This window comes from Fukomys damarensis, unplaced genomic scaffold, assembly GCF_012274545.1.
Source record: "Fukomys damarensis isolate Sample0158 unplaced genomic scaffold, DMR_v1.0_HiC HiC_scaffold_13, whole genome shotgun sequence".
NCBI classification, from domain to species: domain Eukaryota; kingdom Metazoa; phylum Chordata; class Mammalia; order Rodentia; family Bathyergidae; genus Fukomys; species Fukomys damarensis.
This window is the reverse complement of record NW_022900925.1, coordinates 18,398,003-18,411,337: the sequence shown is the minus strand read 5'-3', so window position 1 is coordinate 18,411,337 and position 13,335 is coordinate 18,398,003. Positions and strand designations below refer to the sequence as shown.

The 13,335-nt window shown below is 35.7% G+C and overlaps 1 protein-coding gene across 2 annotated transcripts in view; it reads left to right on the top strand.

Moving 5' to 3' along the window:
* Nlk (nemo like kinase) overlaps window positions 1-13,335 on the top strand; it is a 145,216-nt gene that overhangs the window by 79,838 nt on the left and 52,043 nt on the right. For both annotated transcript variants that reach the window (XM_010642338.3, XM_010642339.1), the window contains exons 2-3: window positions 1,155-1,284; window positions 11,108-11,163. In XM_010642338.3, coding sequence (XP_010640640.1) covers window positions 1,155-1,284; window positions 11,108-11,163 — 186 coding nt within the window. The remainder of the gene's footprint in view (window positions 1-1,154; window positions 1,285-11,107; window positions 11,164-13,335) is intronic.

The window sequence follows — 13,335 nt, the reverse complement described above, 5'->3', positions numbered from 1 at the left end:
ACAAAAAAAAAAAAAAAAAAAAAAAAAAAGAATCAAATCTAGGAGGGATATTAAAAAGCACTGGATAATCCAAATAATGGAAAGAATAGTAAGAATAAATAACAGGGATTTAGATAAATTTGTCTGACAGGAGTAAATCCTGTAAGAACACCCAATCTTCGTATAATAAATGTATGAAAAAGCAGAAAATCTTGGTTTATTACTAAATGGCCAATTGCCAGTTTACACAATTTATTGATTTATTTCTTTTAACTAATTTAATATGTATCAAGTTAAATTCAGTTAGAAAAAATAGAAGCCGCACTAGTATTTCAAACAGAGAAATGTAATTGGTTATGGTTCAGAGACCAAAACAACAACAACAAAAAGGTAAAATAGGTTGACACTGAGGGATTAAAGAGGTTGTAACCACAAGGAGCACCTACCATACCCGCAGCTGGGAAACACAAGGGAAGATGTGTTACCACTTAGGAACTAGAGGGACCCATAAAAACGGATCCTTAAAGCTGTCACTCAAACTTCAGAGAAGGAACATCATTCAGTTAGGTCCGTTACTGAAAAATGTATTAGAACCAAAATATTTAGATTGTGTTGGAACATCTCTTTCATTATGAATATGATTCTGAAAATAAAGCATAAAACTAATTTGTTTGTAGTTCATATGTATTGCTGCTCTTTTTGGTTTCTTTAAAATGGCTTTGTCTCTCAGACTCCTTCTACCTCAAATATATTAAGTGATCTCTCAGAAAGTATGTTTATAGAAATTTAGGCAGGTTTTTGGGGGTTTTGTGTGTGTGTGGTTTTTTCTTTTCTTTTCTTTCTTTTTTTTATTGTGTGTGTGTGTACCAGGGATTGAACTCAGGTCCTTGAGCTTTCAAGGCAGGCAGCGGAACAACTGAGCTAAATCCCTGGCCCTAGGCAGGATTTTTAAAAGAAAACATGGCAGATGAGTTGGGTAGCTGAGCATTTCCTTGTATGTATTGTTTTATCTTTTCTTTTTCCTTGTTTCCTTAAACATTATGTGGATTTAATAGAGAGTGTTTTAAGATAAAGATATTTGTCATGAACTAAAACATTGGAGAACAAGGTTTGGAATTGATTTCTCTCTTTCTTTCTCTCTCTTCTTCTCTTTTCCCCAAATATTGCTTCTTTAGGTCAGTAACAGATCCAAGAGATGGAAAGAGAGTAGCACTCAAAAAGATGCCCAACGTCTTCCAGAATCTGGTCTCTTGCAAAAGAGTCTTCCGGGAATTGAAGATGTTGTGTTTTTTTAAACATGATAATGTAAGTGACATTGGTGTTTGGGGGAAACTAAGCCTAATTTATGGAATTAGTAGAGAGCAAAAGAGACTTAAGGATTCATGCAAGAAAAATTTGGAAATCAGCTACAGTTTTATGCCAACCTCTCAAAAGCAGTACGACATAAATAAGGTTATAGAATACCTATCGATAGGCTTTCATTTCACATATTCTTATTGATAGGAACATTCACATACATACATACAGAGACTGTTTACTGAGTGGTTTCTTTCATTACTTTGCTTTTCTTTTATAGATAGTTGTTATGTCTCTGTGACTGTCTTAAAGTTTCACTGTTGAGATTTGTTTTGTCTAGCCTTGGTAGCATATTAGAATCACCTAGGGAACCCATTTCATCAGAATTTTATTTGGCAGTTTGAAAATTACACTCCATATTAGTATGACTTACACAAGGCTTAACCCCAAATTGCACCTGTTAAGTTTCAGATTGGCTTCAGAACTATGAGGTGCACTCTGCATTTGTCAGCCTGAATATCTTTTTTTTTTTTTTTGCTTTTAAGAGTATAAGCTTTTAAGTATGTTTAAAGCCCACAGAAAAGGAAAATGTATTTTCAGGAAAAATAGATTTTTTTTTTTTTTTTGGTATCAGGGATCAAACTCAGGACCTTTTGTTTACAAGGCAGGCAACGGAATGAAAATAGACATTTTTCAGGGGCTTGGAAACCTGAGACAAATTACACCCTTCTTGTGTAATAATGAGAAAGATTAAGAGAATTGTAAGATTTATTGACATAAATATTAATTGATACAGAGAAAATATTGGTATTTAACTGAGGAATAATACTAATATTCAACACAAAGAGTGTAATACATAGTAAGTGATTTAAGTGGGAATAACTGGCTGCTGATTTTGAGTGCTTTGTTTTATCCTTTAATTTTTGGGGGGCAGGGGGGAGTTTGAGACAGGGTCTCACTATGTAGTTGAGACTGACCTGGAACTCACTATGTATCCCAGGCTTGTCTTGAACTCACAGCGATCCTCCTGCCTCAGCCTCCCGAGTGCTGGGATTACAGGCATGTGCCACCGCACCCAGCCCTTTAATATTTTTAATGAGAAGTTAAGTTAGAGATGTAGGAAAACAGTTTCTTCAACAAAAACAGTACAGCCTTTAAGGTAACAAAGGTTAGTTTATTTTTGGCTGTGTTTATAGACGTAAAGACTCATGGACAAATAGACTAATTGTGTTTTGAGAAAGAGCTTTTCAACTAATTTTGAATTAAAAGTTTGATACATGTAAATTTTACCTGGAGATTGTTAGCATTGAATTTTGTTTTTAGTTTCATGGAAAAAGTAAAACTGCCTCAAATTCTTTGGATAGTAGTACTCAACCTGTGCTATTTCCATTGCTATAATAAGATTTTTATTTAAAAAGTTGTTTCTTGGGGCTGAATATGTAGTTCAGTGATAAAGCACTTGCCTGGCATGCACAAGGCTCTGGGTTTGATCTCCAGTAGAGGGGCAGGGTAGTGGATTTTTGGGGTTAGGGGTTTAGCTCAGTAGTAGAATGCTAGCCTAGCATGCCTGAAGCCCCAGTACATACTGGGAGGGAAAATTTTCTAGTGTCTCTAGATACTTATTTGCACAAAAACTTTTATAACTTTGGCCCACATATGAGTCTCATTTTTAAAAATAAATCACAGTTTATTGATTATACCGCTTGAAATCTCTTTTTCTTAAACTCTTTTTAAAAGATGTTGCCAAGCTGATGTAGCTAAGTGGTAGATTACTTGCTTAGCAGGGGGAAGACCCTGAGTTTGACCCTCAGCACTGTGGAAAAAGAAAAAAAATACATTACTGAACTGCCAAGCAATGTGTCTTTTAAAATTAACCATTCGAGTTGCTGTGTTTGTCATCAGATTTTGGATACGTAATTTAGAATGATGTCTAATGCTTGCTTAGTCACTCATTTTTTTAATTTGCCTTTTTACCACCCATCCATCAAAGAGTACATATATACAATGTCAGAACCTTGGTTGAAGGTATCCATTGCGAAAAAAAACTTCCAGCATACCTTTAGAAGTTCAGTTACTGTCGCTTCTCGGCCTTTTGGCTAAGATCAAGTGTAGAAATTCAGTTACTAAGGTTTTTGATTTAGACTAATCTTGGCTTCCTTTTAGGCAGGTAGCAAAATAAGCTGCTGTTTGTTTAGTTGATCTCATTGCTTGTTCCAAAGGCAGTACCAAAGTAAGTAGTGCGAGAAAAAAATAAACTGAAATCTTGAAAAACACACCAGTTAAACCACACAACAGAGCTTGGGATACAGCTCAGCAGTAGGGCATTTGCCCTCACATAGGACACAAGGCCCTGTGTTCAAGCCTGAGCACTGAAAACAAAACACAAAAAACAACAAAAACAAATCCAGTCATCTAATAACAGTTTGTAAGAGCTTGGCCTTAGAGTCAAAATTAAGTTTGAATTATGGTTTTGTTTTCTAATGATGGGCCTTAACTTTTGCAAGGTTCAAGTTTTCTCATTTGCAAAGAGAGCATGGTAGCCAGACATGTTGGCTCACGCCTGTAATCCCAACACTTGGGAAGCAGAGGCTGGAGAATTGCTGCACGTTTGAGGCTAGCCTGGGCTACACAATGAGTTCGGGGCCAGCCTGAACTACAAAGCAAGACCCTGTCCAAAAAACAAAAAATACAAACAAAGCGAGCATGGTAAAAGCAGAAATAGCTATATGATTGTTGTAGAAAATAAAATTTTTAAATGTATGTAAACACATCTACTCTTTGAAACTTCTGAACTCTATTGTAAGAGGAATACCTGTGACTTCTGTAGGAGTGTTTGAAAGTGAGGCAGATAATTGGAGATGAAAATGGTGTGGCACCACTATCCCCCCCCTCGGTACCAGGTATCAAAGTCAGGACCTTGTTCTTGTAAGGCGGGCACGGTGGCACTAAGCTAAATCCCTGGCCTTGGCACCACTATTTTATACATAATGAATTTCTGCTGTTTCCAAGATCTGTCTTCAAAAGCATTGAGAGCTAGCATACCTGGTATGTGTGGAATGCCAGTTTTAAGAGGCAACTGGTATTTGATGTAGATAAGGCAACAAATGTTTATTAATTGTGTCCTATTGAAAGATCATAGGACTAGGTCATGTGGAGGGTTAAAAAAAAAAAAGACAAACCTTAAAATACTGTCCTTTTTGAAAGGGTAGACCAGATATGTAACGTGTTGCTCTGTGTCAGGAGGTATGCTGGATACTTCAGATACATTAATTCATTTACTCTTTAACCTTGTCAGATAGGGCTTATTAACCCTGCTTTACAGAGGAACTAAAGGCCAAAGGTGGCACAGATTAGAATATAAATCTGCCTAGCTTCAGAGCTTACTTTCATTAATTTAGTAAACATTTATTGTACATTTTGTTTTAGTTATTTTCTTGTTGCTCAGACCTAATACCAATCACCCACAAGTTAAAGGAAGAAAGATTTATTTTATTTTGGCTTCCAGTCTGTAGAGGTTTCATCCCATAGTCAGCTGGCTCCAAGGCAGGATAGCATGGCAGATAGGCATGGCCGAGTGGAAAAAGTTCATGGCATTGCTGCAGGAAGCAGAAAGAAAGAGAGATGGAGGAGATTGCCCCTTCCAGGCCACACGCCCAGTGACCCACATCCTCCTACCAGGCTTCACATTCCAACGTCACCATTCATTATAAACTCATCAGTGGAGAAATCCAGTTATGAGCATCATGAGGCTTTGGGGGACATCTAGCTATAAACCATGCAAGCTATATTTCCAAACTACATGAGCTACCTGAGGGTTCTGCCTTCAAGTAGATGAAAAGATTTTTTGTAATGTGATAAATATATGATAAAGATGCTATGGGAGGCCTGCCTACATGGATAAACATTAATGTATGGATAGCAGAAAGCTGTACCACCAAACTAAGAAAGATGTTAGAATTACTGGAGAGCCTTAAAACATAGATTCATGGTTCTTACCTCAGACCTACTAAATTGGAATTTCTGGGACTGACCATGTATCACTAATTTGTTAAAGTTACTCAGGTGAGTAACTCAAGTGAGTGGTGGCCGCCAAGTACCGTAATATTAAGGGGCAAAAAAATGTGTTGTGGACTTAGAAACTCAGAGATACTACAGACACAGAAAAGGTAAACCTTGAGATAAATCTTCTGAGAATAAGATTTGATTGACTAGAGGGAGAAGAAACGAACGTCATGTTAAAAATAGCATTTAGAAAGATTAACCTGGTCATTGTAGGAGGATTGGATTTTAATTTGGATGCCTGTTATGTATCAGAGAACAGCTATAATGCCTCGAGAGGCTTAGGATTTTCTTTTTAAAGAAACTTCTAAAGTCACTGTTTCAAAATCATTGATTTCAGATGGTCTGACTAAATTTATATGCATACATGTGCACACACACACACATTTGAGTAACAGCCTTACCATCTTAAAGGATACATTCACCTAGATACAGTAATTTAGGGAAACAGAAATGGATTTTATTTCTAAAGATTGGTGTTTTTTAGGCTTATCACATCACTAGTATCTAGTTAAAATTTGAGCTGTTATAAAACCTGATGTAATCCTCTCTGTTTCACCCACCTATGTACTATACACGCATAGTTGTCATATGCAGAGTGTGGAAAGTGATGATCGCGATTTTAACATTGTACTCTTTTAAGAATCTCTTGAAAGCCATCAACTCTTTCTTGAAAAAAATGCATATGCACACCATTTTTATGTCATTTTCGTCTTCCACTTGTTCTCCAAAGCCCATTGATGCCCCTTACAATCTGTTGATTTCTGCCAGGAGACTTGTAAAGCAAGTCTCAGGCTTTTTCTTGAATTTTGGCAATAGCACCAAACACATACTCGGTATATTAACTTTCTAGTGGATTTGATTATTTTCTATGTCACAAGTTTGTGGTACTGGGCAAAGTATTGATATATTTGAAATGATACAGTCTCACATGTTTGTGGATTAGAGGAATCAGGATGGTCAATATGCTTGTTTTCCTCAATTTGAACTATATATTTCATGTAATTTCAATCAAACTTTTCTGTTTCAGTGTGTATAGAAATATACGACTTATTTTAAAAATTTATGAAAATTAAAAAATGAGAACCAAGACCTGTCATGTAAAGGTACAAGATCCCAGTAATGAATGTAACTGTACTGTATACCTAGAATGTGCCAATAAACTCAATAAAAAGAAAAAAATTACCAAAATGAAAAAGATCTAAAATAGTCAAGACAATCTGGAAGAAGTTGAATAATTAGAAATTCATACTACAGATATTGTGCTACATAATAGGTATTGAGATAGGTATTAAGCACTAGTGGGAAAACAAACAACAGAATCAAAATAGTCTGAACTGGGGCTGGGGATTTGGCCCAGTGGTTCTGCCACCTGCCTCACAAGCACAAGGGCCCATGTTTGATCCCCGCTACAAAAAGAAATTAATCTGAACTGATATCCACATATACATTTACCTGATTTATAGTAGAGGTGCTACTGTAACCCAGTGGGAAATGATGACCATTTCAATAAATAGTTTTGAGTCAGTCTCATCTATGGCTAGTAAGAATGTGGGTTTGCAAAACCAGTTAGGAAAATTGGTCATTTCCACTGAAACTAAATGTTTGCCTACCCAATGGCTCAGCCTATTCTGTCCTTTGTTAAACATTGAAGAGAAATGAAAACATATATACAAAAATGGTTATAGCAGCTTTATTAATAATACCTAGAAATTGGAAACATGACAAATGTCTTCCAGTAGTACGCTGGATAAATACATTGTAGTATATTCCATGTATATAATATTGAACTGCACATTAGTAAAAAGGACGAACCACGAACCCACACAGCAACGTGGATAAATTTCACATCATACCAGTATGAAAGAAACCATATGCAAAAGACTCTATTTTCTCTATAATTCAGTTTATGTAAAGGTCAAGAACAGGCAGCAGAACAAATCTATACTGGCAAAGGTGATGAGTGAAGGATGAATTTTGACCGAATAAGGCAAGGAGACATTCTAGGGTTTCAAAATGCTTAATTTCTTGATCTGAGTGGTGTTCACATGGACATATGTGTAAAATCTATATATGTTATGGACATGTGTGCATGTAAATAATTCATCAAATTATATTCATAGCTTTTGTGTACTTTGTGTTACAACTCCATTAAAATAGTTGTAATAACATTATCTCCACCTAAAGAACTTAGACCCTGTTAGGAGTTAGAGAATGGAGAAGGGGCATATGCTGTAATCCCAGCATTCCGGAGGCTGAGGCAAAGGGGTTGGCGTGAGTGCAAGGCCAGCCTGGGCTGCATAATGAGTTAAAGTCCAGGATGAACTACATAGGGACACCTTGTCTCACAAAATAAAATAATTTTTTTAAAAAAAAGACTTAACTGGCTTCTTTGTAACTGTCTTGTTCTTGTCTTTTGAGTCCTTGGCAGAGTAGAAACTCAGTAAGTGTTCTGTGGATGAACAGTTAAATTCCTTGTTTTCATATTTTAGACTGAGGTTATTCACAGCATTTGTTTTATTGACAGTGGGATGACTGAAACTAGATCATTTGCTTGTCATGTAGTGTTTATAGTAAATCATCTAATGTGGAGCTTTAAATCATCCAAAGCTGAGAACAAGTTCTGAGGCATTATTTGGTAATGATCATGTAAGGACATAATTCATTCTTTAGTTAAGTCTGCTTACTTTTTATTTGAGATCATTGGAAGAGTTGGTGGTATTTGGGGGCACTTTGACTTTTTTTCCTTGCCACTCCTGGGCATTGAATCCTGGGGATCACGCTGGGCAAGCACAAGCACTTTATCACTGAGCTACATCCCCAGCCCTTTTCAAAATTTTCTTTTGAAGAAGGGGAAGGAAAGGGGATGAAAAAACGAATTAAGATGTGTTAGGTTTGTGTACCAACTTCACAGGAAAAATGTAAACATGTACTGCAGACACGTAGTAATTAAAAAAAGATATGAAAAAAATACTCCGTATTCTTAATTTTTAAAAAAACTTTCTTTTGAGACAAGATCTTGCTAAGTTGCCCAGGCTGGCCTCTAACTTGATCCACCCTCTCCCATATCCCTTGTACCACTGTGCCTGGATTCCTTTCACTGTTTATAAACCAAAGTCTTTACAAGAGTTTTCCATAAGGTTAATCACCTATATTTTATTTCTTCAAATAGTGAGATTATAAAGAAACTCTAGCTATTAAAATGGGGAGTCATCCATGGAATTTGGAGTGTGAATCTCTCCTCCTACTCCTTCACTTTCCTTTATATTACTTCGGATTCCAGGATAATCTTCTGTTAGTCTGAGTACTGTTTTTACAGACTAGAAATACTGGAATTCGATCCTCTCATAGACATTTTGGGGTAGAAAGGGTAAGCATAAAACAACAGGCATTAAAAAAAAAAATTACTGGCAGGGCAGAATGGGATCCCTGGGGGAAAAAATTTTTAGGCAGAGTTTAAAATTTACCTTTGAAGCTAACAGTTGCAGTCAAGTGCTGTAGTGCAAATGTCTAATGCTGTTTTATATGGCTTTTCTATGAAAAGCCCCATCAAATATGGAATGAGAAAGCTTCATTCTCCTCTCTTAAGGTTTAAAATGTATGGTTGTCACTTTCCTCTAGATAACCTCTAATTATAGCAGATAGATTTGAAGCATAAAATAGCTTTGTCTAATGGACGCTGTCATTCTTTGCATTCTGTTTTCCTCCAAGACAGGATGTATGTTGTTCAGATAGAGTTCGGAGTCCAAAAGATGTCAAATAAAACACTAGTTTCTGTCTTTAAGCTTCAGATATTCATGTTCAGAATTTTTCTGTCACATAATGAGAAATTTATGTGAATTTGTGACTGGCTAATTATAGGCTTTTTAAAATGTAGAAATGAAATAATTTATCTTTCACATAAATTTTTTTCGAAGAAATTGGAAAATCTGCTGTTTTCTGTTTATATCAAAATTCTAAGTATAAACATTCTAATTCTAAAAGGAAATGTAGATATTCTTTATAAAAACATCTTAATTTAAAACCTCTGTGTTGAACTGGGTATAAAGTTGAGTGAAGCCTTTTCATTAAAGAATGTTTTAGTTTAATAAAATAATTTAAATCTAAAATTTTAAGTGAGAAATTTTTGGTTGGTAAAAAGTTTTTTTGTAAATAAATAAAGATTTTAGTTCTGGATATTTGATAATACTTTAAAATATCATATGCAAGGTCCTGGGTTTGATTGCTACCATTGCAAGAAATAAATGAATAAATAAAAATAACAAATTTTTCAATTCATTAATCATGCTTTTTAAAGTTTTTATCTGTTATAAATATTTGACTCATATGACTGAAAGAAGTCTGCTTTTTCTTCAAAATTATGTCAGGGCAGAGGGTATAGATAAGACTAGAAGGGCCATGTAAATGAATAAGACCAATTCTGATTAATGGGTGTTCTTTATATTATTCTCTCTACTTTTACATGTTTGAAATTCTCCACAATACAAAAAAAAAAAAAAGTTCCTTAAGAAATTAAGGCCAAGCTGGGTGTGGTGGTGCACACCTATAATCCCAGCACTCTGGAGGCTGAGACAAGAGGATCACCATGAGTTTGAGGCCAGTTTGGGCACCATATTGAGTTCAAGGCCAGCCTGAACTGCATAGTGAGACCCTGTCTCAAAAAAAGAAAAAGAAAAGAAATTGAGAAATTAGAATTATAAACTTGAACCAGTTTATTTCCTGTTAATTTCTTTCATTTCTTTTGAGCCTGATATTTCTCATTAGCCAGATGGACTCAGAGTCTTAGGTATGATATCATAGATGGTATTTAAAAGAGTAGATAGGCACCTGATAGGGCAAGTGAGCCTGTTTGTTAAGTTACATTAGCGCTCTGCTTTTATTTATTTATTTATTGTTACCCCCATTAGTGCTCTGCTTTTATAAAGGATTTGAATTTCAGATGCCTTAAAGTCTTTATTTCCACCCTGGTGACTTCTTTTCTTAGACTAAAATCCACAGTGATTAATATGATTAAAAGAGATTTTATGTGATCTATTTCCTGCATTCCTCTTCTATTTTATGCTAGCCTATTTTCCTCCTACCTACTGTGTTCCTTCAGCACTGGCTTTTCTATTTCTAAAAACTGCCTCAGTGTCTTCATATTTCCTGCTCATTGACTGATCAACTCCTACCCAGCCTTCAGATCTTAGAATTGTGTTGCTTCAGGCAAACTTTTTCTTCCACCCCTCTTTACATTTTTCCTTCATAATAATAGGTATGATAATTGTATATTTACACAACTATTTGCTTATTTGTTTCATCCTTACCTTTCTGTTAGTTGTGAAAGCAGAGATGGTTACTGTTTTGTTCATCTGTATAACCCAAGAGATTACTACAGTGCCTGACAGGTAGAATGTGTGTAGTGAACATTTGTTGAACAGAGGAATAAAGGAATGAATAGTAAAGTTCCTCATGCTCTTAGATCAGTACTAATTGTTATAAATAGAGCATTTCCTTCCAGTACTCTCGTGGGCAGGGATTTCAGTAGCATGTATTATAACCCATTTACCTTTCAATTTGATTTAGCTAGAATTGTCTTTTACGTAGTAAGTTTACAAACACACCTCAATGTTTAAAACTGTGTTTCTTTACTGATAAATCGAGTTAATTTCAGTGGGGGCAATTGTAATTAAGCCATAAATTATTAAAAAGTTAATAGTATTTACTTGCATTTATGTCGAATTTTATTTCTTCTTTAGTTCTCTAAATTTGACTTTTTTTTTCTTTTTCTCAGGTGCTCTCTGCCCTTGACATACTCCAACCTCCACACATTGACTATTTTGAAGAAATGTATCCTAACCAGGGAATGTGAAAGAAGGGGACAATTTTTAAATTAATTTGTTCTTCTAGCACCTTTTGGGGTTCATACTTTGATTTATATTAAATCTCATCCTTGCAGAAGTGGTTGAGTACCTAGAAGCAGGTAATTGTGAAATCTCAAGTATCTGACAGAGCTCAGTATTATTAACCTGTCCTGTATGGTAATACCACAGAACAGGACGTATGAACAGAAGCCTTATTTAATCCCCACACAACCTATGAAATAAGAGTATTACCATCCCATTTTGCAGATGGAACCAGTGAGGCAGCCATGTTGGAGGTACAACCCAATAATGTGCTTTTGCTATATACAGCAACCTGTCAGTTATGAAAATAATACTGTGCTTCTTTATAACATTTGAGGTAAGATAAAAATAGCTAAGTAACTTAAATGCCCTGTGTTCTATGGAATAAATGGTAGTAGTAGTGGTAATGATGATAATAGTCATTACTTATATAGTTTTTATTGGATGCCAGGCATAATGCAAATTTCTTTACACATATGAGTTAAATCCCTGTAACTCCTCTAAGGGAGGTATTATGATTATTTCCATTTTATAGAAGAGGAAAATTGAGGCATAAAAGTTAAGAAATTTGACCAAGATCACAGAGCCAAGAAGTCTTAGAACTAAGATTTATTTCTAGGCAGGCTGACTGTATGGCCTTTTTTTCAACCCCTACCTATGTCATCTCTCAGAATAGAGACTTTACTATCTGCCCGTTACTCCATTGAATGTCTAAAAATAATGTACTAGATATTGTGGAAAATAATGAACTGTAAAATAATACATGGTAATCTGAGATTGTGTGTAGAAAAAATAGAATCATGTGTTAGCCCATTTGACGTTTCTAGGCAAAATGTCACCGGTTTCTGTTTTGTATTTAGTTTGATGAAGCTTTACATAAATGACATGAAATCCAAAATCACTGAATTCAGTGAGTTCATTGATAGTGCAGTTTTTATTGCTTCTCGGCCTTTTGGCTAAGATCATGTGTGATAGTGCAATTTATTCAAATTAGACTTTCTATTAATACTTGAGGTCCATTACTCAGAGTGGAACCAATATAATATTATTTTTTCTTTTTGTTTTTTGTGTTGTTGTGTTGTGTTTGAGGCAGGAACGGCCTTGCTTTGTAGTTCAGGCTGGCCTTGAATGTCCTATGTAGACCACACTGGCCTCGAACTCATAGTGAGCCTCCTGCCTCAATCTCCTGGGGGCTGGAATTACAGCCATGCGCCACCATGTCCAGTGGATTCCTTTTTTTTTTTTTTTTTTTTCCTGACTCAGCAGTGAAATAAATGAAAATCTTGTTCTCACACAGGTGTTAGGTAATTCTATACTAGACAATTATCTTTTATACTTTGTTTAGAAACTGACAACAATTAAGAGCTTCCCAAAGAGAAAGGGAACAGCTAAGCTGGCCGCATAATTAGGGAAACCTTGTAAGGTGATAGAATTTTTGCTGATCCATACTGCTAGAGAGTTTTAATCTGATAAACCAAAACTCTTTAATGCTGTAACTTTTAGTGATATTTTAATCCATGCATCCTTTACAGAATTAATCCTTTTGTGCAATAAAATTTAATGGACTTAGGGTGTTTGTATACCAGCCCTGTACATTCTGAAGAAAGGACTGTCCTTTGACCAGCCTCTGATAAAAGGGCTTTTATATACATCATACTTAGGGCCAGACTGAATACTTTTTTTTTTTGTACCGGGGATTGAACTCGAGACCTTGCATTTCCGAGGCAGGCGGCAGACTGGATACTTCACACACAAACACACACCCCATGTTGGGGATCAAACTCAGGACTCTGCACTTGCAAAGCAGGCGCAGCACTACTGAGCTAAATCCCCAGCCCCTGCTTTTTTTTAACGAATACAAAATGGCTGAGCATAGAGGCACATACCTGTAATACCATCACTCAAGATGCTGAGGCAGGAGGGTTGCCATGACTTGAAGGCCAACCTGGGCTACACAGCAAGTTCAAGCCAGCCTGAACTTAGTGACACTCTGTCTCAAAAAAGAAACAGAAAAGTACAAAACTCAGGTAAGGATAGAAAAACAAAATTCTTTTCTTCTCAACTGTAGGTCAGTAGTAGTGTCTGAGGAAAAAGCATTAATTATTCTGTTTTGTAG